The following is a 15673-nucleotide window of genomic DNA, read 5'->3' on the forward strand; positions in this document are numbered from 1 at the left end:
CCAAATAAATGGATCAGATGCTCCTGGCTTCCTGGTCTTTTTGCCTATGGATGAGTTATTGCAGATAGGTAGGAGCTGCTGGTACAACCTCAGCAGTACACATTTTTCAGTCCCAGACCTGCTGCCATGCAAGAAGCATACACCTCTGAGGAGCAGAAATGCATGTTCATTGGTTCCCTGTCACTGAGAGTTCCCTGTCCCTTCCCATGAGGAAGCACACCCTTGCCTGTGCCACCCCCTGGTCATCAATGGTGGCGATGTCCTCTTTCACATGGATATTTCTTTTTCAGTCTCATTCCTTAGAACACAATCTTCAGTGACACCACTGAGTCTTTCCTTTCCCTTTCTTCTTTATTCCATCTCCTCTCATCATCTCACTGCCCCTGTCAATCCCCCCTCTCCATTATTTTGATTATATTTCTTCAGAAATATTTCAGTTCTCACCTACGCTACTATTTTTATACATCACCAGATAACACAAGCCCCCAGTGTCACACAGCTTTGCAGATCTCTGAAAAGTGGCCACAACCTCCTCTCTCCAAAAATTGGCTGCTATCTCCTGCTAATGTCTGACTCCATGCTTCCAGTCTGGTTTTGCTATCTCAATCACACGTTCCCACCAGGTTCTTATAAAGTGGTTTGCATGTTTCGTTTTTATACATAGCAGTGGCACTTATTTTTGTGCTATTTGTAATTAGCTTTAGCCTCTGGAGTACCAAGAAGGTGGTTTTCAGCAATTTTCTCTCCCAAATACTCCAGCTGCAACATACTGCCACTAAAGATGTGTTTGAGCTCATCTGCCTAGGAGGAGCTCAATAATAATTAATCTTTGTGTAACGCTGTCCAAGTATAGCCATAAACAGAATTCATCTAAAACAGCTGAAATTGCTGCATAGTCTTTTGGTCTTTCTTATAAATATGTTGTGATGTTGTGTAAATCAATGGGGAATCAGTCCAGTTTAATTGGAAACAAGCTTAATCTCTGTAAAGACTTCAGCTGATTTAACTACTCAGGCTTAATCAAGTCTTTTAAATAAGCCTAGGTAAACTACCTATGAAAACTGATAATGTGTTTCATCTTTAAAAATGCAATAAAAATATCTGCTAAGACACCTGACTCCTTGCTTTCTCTAAAGGAAATTTTAAGGCCAGACAGCCACTGTTGTTTTTTTTCTTTTTTTTTTTGGCTGAAGTATGCTGAGAACACCAAATGTCATTTAGTGCCAGAGGGGTGCCAAGATTCTGGGTACATCCTCTGTTTCATGCACCTCCCATTTTTCCCATGCACACAAGAATCCATTTCTTGTACACCTGCAGCTATTTTCTTCTTTCTCCTCTCTGCTAATCACCTGGTTTTGCAAGAATAGGAGAGACTGAGTCATGCCAAACAGGACTCAGCTGATGTGAAGATACATGAATCCAGAACTGCTGCCCAAGTCTCCACCACCCAGCTGGTGCCTCAACCTGCAGGACTCAAAAAAATCCCACCAGGCCCTACTGCTGCCTTTTTGGTGTACATAGAAGTGCTGCAGGTAATGTCTGTTATCTGACTGCTCCCTGGCATTCTACCCGCTGTGCAGGGATTAGGAACTGATGGTGAAATAAAAGGAGATTTAAGGACTCACATGATACATAAGAGGTAAAAGTAAGATTGTCTGTAGTCTGTAGTAGATTTTAAGCCAACACAATCACCAGATTCTGTAATTATTTTGCTTGTTATTGCAGAAAAGCCATACATTTTAATATGAATATAGTTGTAGTGCAAAGGCAATTCTGGAAGAGTGAGTAGAGTTCTGCCCAGATTGTTGGTGTGGGACTCAGGAGGTCCAACATTTCTACTTTTTCTCTGCTGGATGTTCTCCAGATTTTTCTGAGTTGTACATCCAGGGAACAAAAACACAGAGTAATGATGAAACCTGCTGGACCTTCCAACATCCTGCCACCATTTTTGTGCAGCTCTCTTTTTTAAGACAACAGACTTCAGAGCTGTTATGTACGTTGTCCCCTGCCATCCCTTCCCTTCCACAGCCAGGAGGATTTTAAGAACTGAGCAGTATCATCAACCAAGACTATAATTCCACTGTTAATTCTTTAATGTACAAATGAGGGTCTAAGGAGAAGGGAAGATTTTCCTTGTCAAGCTTGTGCTAGTGTCACACAACAGTGACTAGTAGTGAAGGAAAGGGATCTGAGTGCCCTAGCTGTACTCTCCCATAGTGCCATGGGCACCAGTTTATTCCAGTGGGATGCAGAGCAGTTGCCAAGAAGAAATGGAAAAAGTTTGCACCATTGCACATTTGGTCACATACATCCAGTTCACAGCAGTGAGCTGTGCAGCTGGTAGCAGTCACATTGCCCACTTCCCTTGGAGCCAAGCTACCAAGAACTGACCTTCTGCGTATGCCCTACTTAAAAGTGTCCTTAGGCAGACAGAAAAGAGATGTTAGTTCATGCTGTTTAGACTTGAATTTCTCACAGAGATAAGAGTGGCTGCAGTAATCCTGCAGAGGCCTTCACATGGAGGCCTTTCTCTCTGTTCCAGTAAAAACAAACCTTGTGGGCAGACTCACAGCCAGGCAGATAAGACTCATGAATAATAACACATCACACCCTTTGATGGACTTCAAGGCTGTACAAGAAGAGACCACATGGGCTGAGTTTGTTAATCTTAGCTTTGGAAGGTTAAAGCTGATGGAGGGGATCTTACCATTGCCTTCTACTACACAAGTGTGGGGACACAGAATCTGCAGCCCAATTTCTTGCTCGTGCACAGAAAAAGGATGAAAGGCAGTGGGTACAAGTTGCAATGTGAGGAGTTCCAATTTGAAATTAGTGCAGGAAAATTTGTCATGAGAGTGGTCACATTCTGCAATAGGAACCCAGAGGCTTCAAGATATCTACATCCATAGAGGTATTCAGAGCCTAACTGCCCAAGGCCCTGAGCAACTTCACTTAACCTGCAGCTGCTTTGAGATCTCCAGAGGCTTCTTCCAATCTAAATTGTAGGGGAACATCAATTTAATCACAAAATAAGAGCAATACATCAAATCTGTACCCTGCCTTATTATCATGGGGCTTCTGAGGCAGCACATAAATCTCTGCTGAAGAGGTGTCAGAATGCATTTTCTCAGGAAAAAAAGAAAAATGTTTGGTGAATGAACTTAAAAGAAGAGCTCATGGGATTCCATCAGGCTGAGATGCTGTTGCACAATCCTATTCTTCAAGTTTTCCAAGATTTTGCCAATGCATAACAAAGACACACTCTGTCCTGTTGCTTTCTTGTGTGACTGTTGTATCTCTCATAAAAATTCAAGCAAGATCAAATATTCCAAAAAAGCTGTATCCAGAAAGACTGCAAACATGTATGTATGTACTCAAACCCTGCTGCTTCTCAACATCCCTGAAGGATGTGGCAGAAACAGGCAGTCAGGCAATTTACAAAAATGTTTATCTGCAAAATGGATCCAAATTAAACATTTTTCTTTGGCATATGTTGCAAATTTCTATGACCTTTAAACGTGTAATTTACTCATCAATTACACTTGAGAAAATACACTTCTACCTAAAATTAAAGGGAAAATGAGACTAAATATTAATTTCTAGTTAATTGCTCAACACATTTGCTGCAACACATATGAAAAAAAGAATACTAAAGTTCTAATCCTGAAGATTAAGTAACAAAAGCTTACATTCACTTTCTCCCTTCTGCCAAAAGAAACTGATACTACTGAGATAGGAGGGTTTGGTTTTGCTTTTTGGTCAGGCCTGAATGCACAGAAACATTGAGTCCTCTTAAGGTGGTCATCATTAGACTTTGGTTGATGTGCCTTAAAACTGTTCTCCAGTGTGTGAAGTTGTGATAACTCAGAATTTCATTAAGCATAGTTGTCCAAAAGTTAATTATTTAAGTATTGTTTCTCCTTGTCAATTTGTAATCAGAGAGAATGAAAAATGTTTCCAGGTAACAGAGCCCCCTGTCTGGAAGGGAAGAAGCTTTCCTTAAGTAAATCTACATCTCAAAGCATACCCTCCTTCCCAGAGTTGCCAGCATGTAGGCATTTTGAGCGTACAAGCATATCATGTTAAGAAGCGTGTTCACTCGATATGAAAAACATGTGGATTTTTCATGGCTTTTTTTCTTGGTCACAATTACTCTATGTTTAGACAGTAAAAGGTCCAGTTAAAATAATACACGTGTCTTTGATTTTCTCTGCTTCAGCTGTCATCACTCTGGACACCCAGGCACAATCTAGTGACCTCCTTCCTCAACCCTTAAGGTTTTATTTCTGCCCAAAGGGATGGGATCTGTCCTTCTTTTCCTGCTCCTTGATAGCTCCGTTTGCCTGATTGCACAATAACAAATTAACCTCCTGTAAAAGTGTAATTATTTTATGCCACCTAAAACTTCTGTGCGTTGCAAAGGTTATTGTGTTTATTCCTTCTGGTATCATGATTCAGTTTGTTCTCATTGCTGATGTGAATTTTTCTTCATTTCTCCGTCAGCCAACTGTTACCCCAAAGTATTTTTGTCATGGTAAGCAGCCAAAAACCTGGAGCACCAACACAGTTCCTGGGCCAGTATACTGGGGGACATGGGTGCAATGGGACACAATAGGTTGCATTTATACCAGTTGACCTGCTTGGTCTATATGTGCAGCAATTCTCCCAGAGGAGCCCAAATCCACAAGCTCTAATTTTCTGAAACATGACTTTTGGACATCCACTCTTAGACTGTGTACAGCAGGAAAATGTCAGATTGTGAAGGCCTTGTTTTGCGATAAAGCCAAGGAGGAGGAAGACAACATAGTTAAAAAATGACTAACTTGGTACACACTGTTAAATTATGGTTTGGTTTACAAATCCCAAACCCACAATATAGCCTTGAATTCTTTCAAGTTGTTCCTGATGGTCAGGAGTCTGGTGTGCTCTGAACTCACTGCTCAGGGAAGCTGTTCTATAAGTTCCAGCTAAGTTTGGGCATACTGGTAGGTAAGCACGGTGTAGGAAAATGTCTCAAATCCTAAGAGGCACCATTGTGTTGACTCTTTTTATAATACACCTTTAGGGCATTTTATTTGCTTTCTAAAGTTAACTTATGAAGCACCACTTGCAAGTCTTTATACAGTACATTTTTCCTTGCAAATCGTGCAAACTTTGCTGCACAAAACTAATTTGCACCAGATTCTGATAAGAAGACACAAAATCAAGGTCCTATCTGAGAGGAGCCAAGGAAAGAAACACAGATAACATTTTTTTTTTTTTTTTTTTAAAAAAGCTTTTTTGGGGTCAGGAAGGGATTTCAAGGACAGTGTCATTGAAACAGTTGCCAAAATTTTATCAAATGTCAGCTAGAAGCTCTATTCTCCTGGAACAAAGATGGTTTTGTTCTTCTGTTGTTATCTGGAGGTACAGTTTCTATAGCTGTTCTTCAAGCATCTCTTTTGTGAGTGAACAAAAATCAATCACAATAGAACAGGGAGTTTAGGAGTGTTTAGTTGCAAAAGCACAATTAAGCATTTTTTAGATCCACTCCAGTTTTTCAGCAATTTCAGCATAGTCAGGTATGTTGCTGGGCTTCTTTGTAATATCCCTTGGCAGATTTTAAATGGCTACCTGTTCAACATTTTGCTTCAGTCTTACTGTCTGTGTTTGAGAAAGAGAAGTCAGGGCATCCTGCTAGGACACAGTAACCTGGGAAGGCAATGAGGACATTATGCACTTCAAGCTGGCACCTAAGCCCTAACCTGGTCCCACCCTTGGAAAGAATTTTGCTAAAACTGAGATGAAACCCTAGTGAGAAGTAACTGAGTGTTTTCCCCTTTTTCTGGTGGCATAGAAAACAATGACACCATTCACTGTGTAGCCAGCCACACCCTTACTTTAATAGACATTCCACACCAGACATTTCAGAGGTGAATATTTTCCAGCAGCTAAAATTTAACCACTCTATACTTTAGACCATTTCATCAATCTAAAAGCCTCACATATTCCAGACAAATAAAAAATCTTCTGTTTTGCACAGAGTGAGAAACCCTTAATGTAATGGGGGAGCTCAGCATCCAGAAAGACTCTGCAAATAGTATGAACAGCTACTCCTTCTATTTACATTTAATGTTCTCTCCCTTATTACTATTGTAGAAGCAAGCACAGCTAGAGAATGATTAGAACAAGGATTTTTGCTCCTAGGATATAGGACCAAGTCTAATTGGGTGTTCGGACCCAATTGCACCAAGGACATTCCACTCTGAAAGAGGAGGGGTGGAAGTACCATATTTGTAGCAAAGGAGACGTGTGAGAGGGAGGGGAATCAAAGTGGTGTGGTGCATAAATACAGGCAAATCTCCTCCACAGCCTTCTGAATGCTAGAGAGGAGGAACCAAAGCGGACGTTCGTGGGGTTTATTTAGCACTGAGGTCGAGCACTTTCAGATAAGTTAACGTCCTCGGTTTGTAATAGTTCATAAATAGATTTTACTTTGCATGGGAAAGTAGCATAGGCTACTACTGGGTAGCAGTAGCTAGCAAAAGGAAGAAATGCTTTAGAAATTGTTGTTTAATGTCAGTTTGCTTTCCAATAATCTCTCTTTCTGTTTTTTGATCTGTCTCTGGAGATTGACGCCCCATGTTTGTTTTCTCAGGCAGGAGGTGACTAGAGCACTCAAAGCTCTACAGAGACAAAGAGGAGCAACCAAAGCAATGTCACTGGCAGGGGTAAGCTGCCTGGTGACTGGCGCGGGAGGGTTCCTTGGCCGGAGGATTGTTTGCTTACTGCTGGAAGAAGATGAGGCGCTGGCTGAGATCCGGCTGCTGGACAAAGCCTTCAGCAGGGAGGCACTCTGGAGTTTTGGAAGTGAGTACCATCTTGTGAGCATGGTGAGCTATGAGTATGCATGATTCTGGCTCAGGTGGATGGTTGGAAGTCCTTACCTCTCACTCAAACCCAGCTTTGTTGGCAAAGATTTTCTTTCAAGGAAGTTTTGCTTTATTCCTATCTCTCTCTCTCTCTCTCCAGCACAGAAATCAGTCATAAGACTTAATAGCAAGAGTTTTCTTCACCAGGCCCTGAGGATTCACTGAGACCAATGTACTGATAGTGCAGCAAACAAACTGCCTTCAGCCTGGCTTTCCCTTTGCACTCTCAGCACTGGCTGAGGTTTCTGTGGATATAGCTTAAAATTTGATTATTATTATTGCAGTTGCTTGGAGGGCAGAAAATTTGTGATATGCACAGAAGAGACAGGACTCATTTCAAAGGGCAAGCCAAAACTTTGTTTCTTTGAATGGGCTGGAAACAGCATAAAAGAGAAGTACATTCACTGTCAGCAGCAGTCTGTGGTAGAGAAAGCAGCTCAGAAAACTATTTTGTACTTCACTGTACCCCATTTCCTGGGATCTTGAGCACCTCTATAACAAGCCACTTGGGTACCTAATCATATTCTTTAGTGCCTATCTGACTGGACATTTAACTGACATGCATTCTTTCATCACATCATACCCTCAAAGCTATTCTTCCCCCATGCTGACATTACCTTTGTGGGAACCTTTATGGAATACCCCAATATAATTCGCTTAAGAGCCACAATCTCTCTACAAAGTGCTTAAGTGCCATTGAAAAGTAGTAACAGTACACCATAAACCTGGTGCAAATTGTGCAAGCAAAGCAGAATGGCTTTATATGACCTTTATGAAACTTCCTTCTCATTAAATCTCATTCACCATTCCTCTGTGGATTTGCTAGATGCCCTTGAGCTTTGCAGCAGCCCTTTCTGCTCTGATTTCCAGGCAGGTCCCACAGTGTCAAAGCCTGCAGCTGCACGGGCTCTGGCAGCACCAGTAGCGTGTGTGAACACAGTTGGGCTGGGCTGCAGCAGAAGTTTCACCGTTCTTTTGTGTTAACAGAAAAGAGCTGTGCCCTCTTTCCCCCTCCTCTCCCTTCCCTTCCCAGAATATTGCCCAGTCACTGCCTTCTCCCGCTCTTGTTACATTCCTGCTGCCTATCTGAACCTGAGCTGTTCAGAACCAGCTCAGGAAAAATCAGAGCTTTCTTTCCCCCTTCTTTTCCTCCCACAAACAGGCACTAAGTACAGCTGGCATGCAGTTCAGCTGTGTTTTAACTGCCGTACGCTGCTGCACTTTGACTATTGGTCCTTCTGTTTCCATGAGCTTCTGTAGCTGAATGTCTTCAAGTGCCTGTGCTCAGGACATCTGATGTAGCTTCCCACTATTCCCCTTCAAGCCCTTCCCTAGAACAGCAATCCCTCCTCCAAACGCAAAGCTACTGCAGACGTGGGGCTGAAGTCTTCTCACCTCCAATATTTTCACTGCAGTGACTTTGGCTTACTGGCACACATTTGGATTTATTGAACACCCAGGAGCAGAACCGAGTCACTTTCTGTCTGACTGTCTGACCGAGTCACTTTCTGTCTCCAAGTACCTTATGTTTGGAACATTGTGCAGAGTCAGGTTCATGGTTAATAAGACACAGGAACATGTGCAAGTTGCAGCTCTTTGTGCCAGTTTCTGCTGAGGGCACTCAAGGACGCTTGTCTTTTACTGAAGCAAGTTTCCTGCTGAGACTTTTACAATCACACCCAGTCCATATAGAACAGTGGCATTTGCTGTCTTCCACACCCATAGGGAGTCTGGCAGAGTCCCCTCAATGTAATGTGCTGCAAGCTGGGACCTGCCCAGTTGTACTGCGTGGTTGAGAATTAATGTGGTATGGAACAAGGTAGTTGGTGCCACAGGTTTTCTACCTCTCATTTCCATTACATCATTTCTCTGGTTTCAGTTATGCAGTTCTTTTTGTTTACAAGTATGCATGCAGCTCAGGTTTTTGCACTACTAATCCAGAGATGCTCCAAAGTAGAGGAAAAGTAGGGGGAGAAGGAAGGAATGGCACTTTGTTGTTTTTAGTTTTCTTGTTGTTTTGGCTTGGTTTGGTGTTTTTTTTCTTCTTCCCCCTGTACTTTTGTTGGGAGAAAGTTGGGAAGTCTCCTGGCTTTTAGTTCAATGTGGTAGATTTGCCTTTTTCACCGTATTCAAAAAGAAATGTAAAGTAGTTGTGGAGAAACTCAGCAGCTGAAATGGGAACAGAATAAACATCTCAGCCTCCCTGGGCTAAAGAAACTAATAGCCTGCATTGCCCTTTACATATGAAAGTATGATGCAGTTTTCAATTTTGTCCTGTGAATGAGTGAATTTAGATCTTTAATGAACCATTTAATGAACTTTACGGAACCATCAATTTACCCAGGAAAGTAGAAAGCTCTCATGTACAGGACATCATAGGAAAAAAAGAAAGAGAGTTTGTAATAATCTGACTGGATTTTTGAGTCAGACACTGCTCACGACAGGACGTTGTATTTTACTAAGTAAACATTACATTTCCAAACAGAAACTACCATGTAGCAAGTGGAAAGCACTGCTTACAACTCAGCTTCTTATAACCACAACTTCAATTGCAAGCCCGAGCAAAGCACAAAGCAGCTGGACCGCAGCTTTCCAACGATTGATACCCACCATCTCTGTGATCAGATTTATAAAAGGCAGTTCCTTTTATATTTTTCCTGAGAGCTTTGATTTTCATGTGTAAAACCCTCAATTTGCTTAGCTTGTGCCCAGCCACAGTAACCACTCTAAAGTACATGTATGTCAGAATTTACATCGTGAAAATCACACAGTTCAGTCCTTTGGATTAGTGCATCCCCACAAAGTATTACTCGTGGAGGGCATCCCTCTATGGACTATGCAAAGACTAATATTTGTTCGAGCAAATCTACCAGATGCTTCACAAAAAGCCTATCTCCATCCATACGGGTAGGGATCAGTGTAAACCACCTGAAAACAGAGCCCTAGGAAATAAGTGTGCTCTGTAAAATTAAAGAGCACAGGACGGTGCATGTGAGTGATTGCGGTGGGAGAGCAGCAGCTTTAAATTTAGTGAGTTTTTGGAAACACTGAGCAATTAGGCTCTTGTTCCATATTCCAGATCGAGAGGATGTAAAAAAATAAGGCCCTCAGACTTGTTGTGACAGAACAATTGTTAAACTAAGGCAGGATTAAATCCTGTTAGGTTATGAGATGAAGAGAGAAAACCACTGTAAGTGGTATCTCACACTCAGTTCCACGTCTCAGCAGCTGTGTCTGTCAGTGTTTCTCCATTAAAGATATGGGGTAAAATCCTGCCTGCTTCAGAACCAGTGACAAAACAGTAGCATGCACACAATTTTAGCCATGGCTGAGGTTAAAAGCTATGTAAATTAATCAAGTCCTTGCCTTATGTACATTTCACTGAAGCTGGAAGAAGACACAGCATCTGTCCGTGCCTGGGGAGCCCTCTAGTGTATGCATAGCAAATCTGGGTGAGGACTTGCTGTGAAGACACCACGTCATTAGAAGACACAGTTTGCACTGAGAAAACCTCTCCCCTGACAAAGCTGCAGGCAGGTCACCAGATTCCCAGCAGAGCATCATGGCTTCAGTCTGTAAGTTCCTCTGTGCCTCCTGTGGGTGGAGAGGGATCATTCTTCACGTTCAAGACGGGAGCACACAGTGTCTGGCTGTTTGGTGCTTGGGTTAATACTTTAATAAGAAGCCAGCCTCTAGAACATATATAGCTAGAGCTGCTCCCCTTGTGAAATTTAAAATAGATCAGTTTCATATCTGAAGGTCCCTGCTGGCAGTGGAAAGGATTTTTTATTATTTTCTTCTTTTTTTTTTTCTTAATATATATATAAGGAATTACATTGAATATGGCTCTGAAAGTATGGTAAGTGATGCAAGTGATAGCCCTTATAGCTCTGCAGGTAGCCCCTGACATTACAGCCATTAGAAAATGCCTTCTGTTTCACCAGCTTCAGCAAGCACACAGCCCTCCATCACTTCTGCCAGCACTCACATTACGATCCCTGGAAGGACTTTGCTTTGTTTTCTGCTGCCTCTGCAGAGTTCCAGGGCAAGACTGAGGTGAAAATCCTGGAAGGGGACATCCGAGATGTGGAGTTCCTGCACCGTGCCTGTCAGGGGGTCTCACTCGTCATCCACACGGCATCCATCATTGATACCCTGGGCCTCGTGGAGAAGCAGCTGCTCTGGGAAGTCAACGTGACAGGTGAGAGAGCAAAACACCTTCCTCAGGCCCCTGCCTGTCACAAAATTTCACTATATTCCCTAAAAGAAAAAGTTAATCCTCATCCCTCTGATCCACAAACCCTCTGTGCTGTGAATGTGCACTGCCTGCCTTCTGTGCATACTGATGCTTCAGCTCCTAGGTGAGGATATGGGGAAGATGTTCTTACTGACATGAAGAACTTTCTTGGTTCTTTGTTCTTCTCTACCACAAATGAAGGACCTCCTCTGTAGAAATACGCGAAACACATTTCTACAGACTACACTTTTATATTGACTGCACATCCATGTCCAGAGTAAGAGAGTAGTCTTTGTAGTTGTATTGTCGCTCTTACATGCATTCTAAAACAGTGGGATGGCATTTTGGTTGTTTCAGCCTGGCCCATCACCTGTATATTCAGTTTCCAGACCCTTTCATTTCTGGTCTGTCAGAGCTGCAGATTGGCAGGGACCACAAATTGGAGCCCAGTAGGTAGCTGTTAAGGACCCTGCTGGAGAGAAGGTCAAAAAGGCAAGATCCTGTAAAGCCTCCATTGTGTGGTATGAAAAAATAAATATACAGGAGGAGTAGTTCAGAGAGATAATTTGTCCTGCTACAATCTGTTGTTGTTGTTGTTGTTTTAACAAGATCTGATGGTAAATATCAAAGTTCTCTTCCCTTTTCCCTTCCATATCCACTCTGATGCTCTTTCGGCTTTCTGCCCAACCGAGACACTGCTAAGTACTTCACGAGCATGTAGGATTAAAGTTTTCCTTCTCCCAGAAATATAACATTTATAACAAAAATGTGTCCAGGAACCAGATGTGCATGTTCACAAACCAGAACAGAAACAAACAAAAAAATCCATTCAATTCCCAATGAATTTTTGATTTAAATCTTCCTGGCTTCTAATTTGGACATACAAACATAGGATACTCAGCAGGGGAAAGTTCCTAGATCTTATATTCCACAAACTGGAGCAATCTGGGTGTGAGTGGATCCCTCAAGGGAACTGGCAAAGCCTGAGAACGTGTGAGGGATGGGTCCAATCCCTGTGAGAAGTTGGCCTTCTTTTGGCAACCATATTCTCAAGTGGGAACCTCCCCACTTCAGGCCTTTTGAATGGGATCTCTAGAAAGAAATGCAACAAAGCAAGCCCACGTGGTATCTCCAAATTCAAACCTCATGTAAAAGTGTGAGAAGATCAATAAATTGTGAGTTAAATTTGCCATGATGTGGAGATTGTCTAATATTTCACACAAAGCCTCAAGGATAGAGTATCCAATTAGGAAGAGAAGGGAAACAAATTAAATTTTTAGGAGAAAAAGAATAAAAAAAATAAGTAATTGTAATCCAGAAATGTACTCTCTGTGAATCAGATCCTCAGGTCTATGTTCAGTCCTTGTTCTTGCAATATTGACTCGGAAGGAAGACGGACTTTGCTCAATTCCAATTTGCAGATTGGGTTCATGGAAGGCTTACCTTATGACATGATATATGAAAGATGCTTAAATTCTCATTACTGTAAGAAGCTTTTCATGTTTTACCACACAACCTTTATTTTCAAATAAAGCACGTTTTATTTGGGTGAAATTGAACCCAAAAGGAAGGCAACTGCCATGAGAAGCATGGAGAAGAGGAGGCTCCGGGGAGACCTCATTGCTCTCTATAACTTCCTGAAGGGAGGTTGTAGTGAGCTGGGGGTCGGCCTCTTCTCCCGTGTCATTAGTGATGGGACCAGAGGGAATGGCTTCAAGCTACGGCAGGGGAGATTCAGGCTGGATATTAGGAAGTATTACTTTTCAGAAAGGGTGGTCAGGCACTGGAATGGACTGCCCAGGGAGGTGGTGGAGTCACCGAGCCTGGGGGTGTTCAAGGAAAGGCTGGATGTTGTGTTGAGGGACATGGTTTAGTAGGAGCTATTGGGAATAGGTGAACGGTTGGACTGGATGATCTCTTAGGTCTTTTCCAACCTTGGTGATTCTATGATTCTATGATTCTATAATGCTATGTTTGTTCAGTTAGACTTGCTTTCCACTTGATTTTACCCAGTTCTTCCGTACCTTTCCACTTTCCTACATTTTTAAAACAGCGCTGATAGCGGGAATAGTTAATTAAACTATTAATTTTTAGATTAATGTAATTTAATCATTACTTTTTGAGAAGATCCTGGCCTGTGTGTTACCTAAACACAGTGAGTTGCTTGGATTTACTTTTCATGTGACTTTATTCCCAGCTGTGTAACTTTTCATTCTTTGTACTGCTTTAGTTTTTCCTACAGCCTCACCCAGATTCACACTGCATTTGTTTCAACATCTCTTATTTTCTCGTTCAAGTTGGAAAACAGAATTTTTGTGCCCTAACAATTTAAATTCTTTTCATCCCTTCTTCATTAATGGGGCCATATTTTGCTGGCAACATTTCTCACTCCTCTGAACCACTTCTATCACTACATTTTCCTTTGCAATGCTTTGTGTTGCCTTTGGTTGTTGTCCTAATAGACTGAGAAGACCTGCTAACATACTTGTGTGCCTTACTGCAAACACAGGATTTTATCCTCCAGGTTTTTAGCGATATCTTTCTGATTTTGGTTTACTGTTTCATGTCCATGGATTTTCAAACCTCTGAGCTGTATCTTCTCTTTCGAAGGCACTGTCTCTTTCATCTGTAATGTCTCTCATTACACCATGCACAACATATAAGGTGATTTCTGCCTCAAAACTCAGAAGAAAAAAGAGTCAGTTTTTAATTCAAACAAAATACTAAAATATCTCTTACCTCTCCTACCCTTGAGACAAGCATTATTATAGGATGTTGAAAGTAACAAATCCCACATTTTGAAAATATTATACAAAAAGTCACATTACGAGCAGCTGCAGTGAAGTTAAAAGCAAAAGCCAGGATATTCCAGAAATGGAAGCACACACATTAATCTGTGGTTTTTGATTACCTGATATCATGTGTCATTCTGACATAAGGTCTTTCTCTTCAAGCCCTCCTCTGATTCCCGTTGAATGATGGATGAACTCCCATTGGGTGAAGTTTTGAAGCAAACCATCAGGTTCCACATTAATTCTGTCCCTGCTTAGAAACCACCCAGGAGCATCCTTAAGCCTAGGAAGCAAAGTATTCAGCATATGCCATAGAAAACTGATGAGATGGAGGCTTGTGACATTGTGCTGATGGAGCAACATTTTACTCAAGCATAAAAAAGCAACCCACAGAATTAAAATGAAACGTTCATTCCTGTAAAACTTCTGCAGCTACACTGACACCACTTTAGAACAGGTTCAGGGGAGGCCTAGTATCAATGAACATGTCCAGCTCAGGACAGGATTCCTACCGCTGTAGAGAGAGGAGATCTGGCGGAGCTCAGGCCAGAGATGCTGTCCTTGACCTAATAGGTCCACCTTTCTGTACCTGGGAAGCTCCAGCTGGAGCCTATTTCAGTTAACTCAGCTACACACCTCCTAACTTCCATATTTCTCTTTTGAAGGTACTCAGATGCTGCTGGAGGCATGTGCTCGTGGTAATGTTCAGCACTTCATCTATACCAGCACCATAGAGGTAGCAGGCCCAAACTGCAAGGGTGACCCAGTTTTCAACGGTGATGAAGATACACCTTATGAGAGTACATCCAAATTTCCTTATGCTCAGAGCAAGAGGCTGGCAGAGGAATCTGTGCTGAAGGCAGATGGCCAGATGTTGAAGGATGGAGGCATGCTCATGACCTGTGCCCTGAGGTCCATGTACATTTTTGGAGAAGGATGTCCATTTCTTCAAGGTCATTTGGATAAGTGCCTGCTGAATAAAAACGTCTACCTGCGTTTCTCCAGGAAGGAAGCTTTAGTAAACCCTGTGTATGTGGGGAACATTGCCTGGGCACACGTGCAGGTGGCCAAAGCTTTGCAGGTCCCACAGAAAGCCAGACACATCAGGGGGCAGTTCTACTACATCTCAGATGACACTCCTCACATGAGCTACGCAGACCTAAATTATGAGCTGACCAAGGAGCTGGGCTTTGGAATTGAGCCCTGGCTCCCCATGCCTCTGACAATGCTGTATTACTTCTCACTGCTGCTGGAGATCGTGAGCTTCATGCTCAGGCCCTTTGTCAGATACATCCCCTCAACCAACCGCCACCTGGTCACTCTGCTGAACACCCCCTTCACTTTCTCCTACAGAAAGGCACAAAGGGATTTTGGCTACGTGCCCCGCTACACGTGGGAAGAGGCAAAGAGGTACACCAGCCAGTGGATTGCCTCCATCGTCCCACAGAGGAGGGAGTACTTAAAAAGCAAGAAAGCCTAAATGCTAAGAAGAGCAGAGGGCTGCCTCACCAAGGCTGGCCCCTCATGAACCAGAAGGCAGCTGGGTAAACAGCAACAACAAATAACTACCCAGTGTTTAATTGAAAAGAGAAAAAAAGAAAGTGTAACAGCAGCCTCAATCATCCCCAGAACCAAAATAAATAAAGGTGAAATGTCCGTTTGTTTGTCAAGAACAGTCTGATCAGGGTAATGTTATTGTATAGTCTTAGTCCTACACTTGGGCAGCACGAAGA

The 15673-nt window shown here is 42.4% G+C and overlaps 1 protein-coding gene across 1 annotated transcript; it reads left to right on the forward strand.

The window, feature by feature from the left end:
• Positions 1–1483: 1483 nt before the first annotated feature.
• Positions 1484–15420, forward strand: LOC306944156 (3 beta-hydroxysteroid dehydrogenase/Delta 5-->4-isomerase-like; the record flags this gene model as incomplete). The annotated part of the gene is made up of 5 exons (XM_079532621.1): positions 1484–1532; positions 5276–5443; positions 6653–6849; positions 10948–11112; positions 14606–15420. Exons 3-5 carry the CDS (start codon positions 6696–6698, stop codon positions 15418–15420), a joined length of 1134 nt encoding a protein of 377 aa, XP_079388747.1. The 5' UTR covers positions 1484–1532; positions 5276–5443; positions 6653–6695.
• Positions 15421–15673: the final 253 nt, after the last annotated feature.

The sequence above is a fragment of the Tetrao urogallus genome (assembly GCF_951394365.1).
Source record: "Tetrao urogallus genome assembly, chromosome: 1".
Lineage (NCBI taxonomy): Eukaryota > Metazoa > Chordata > Aves > Galliformes > Phasianidae > Tetrao > Tetrao urogallus.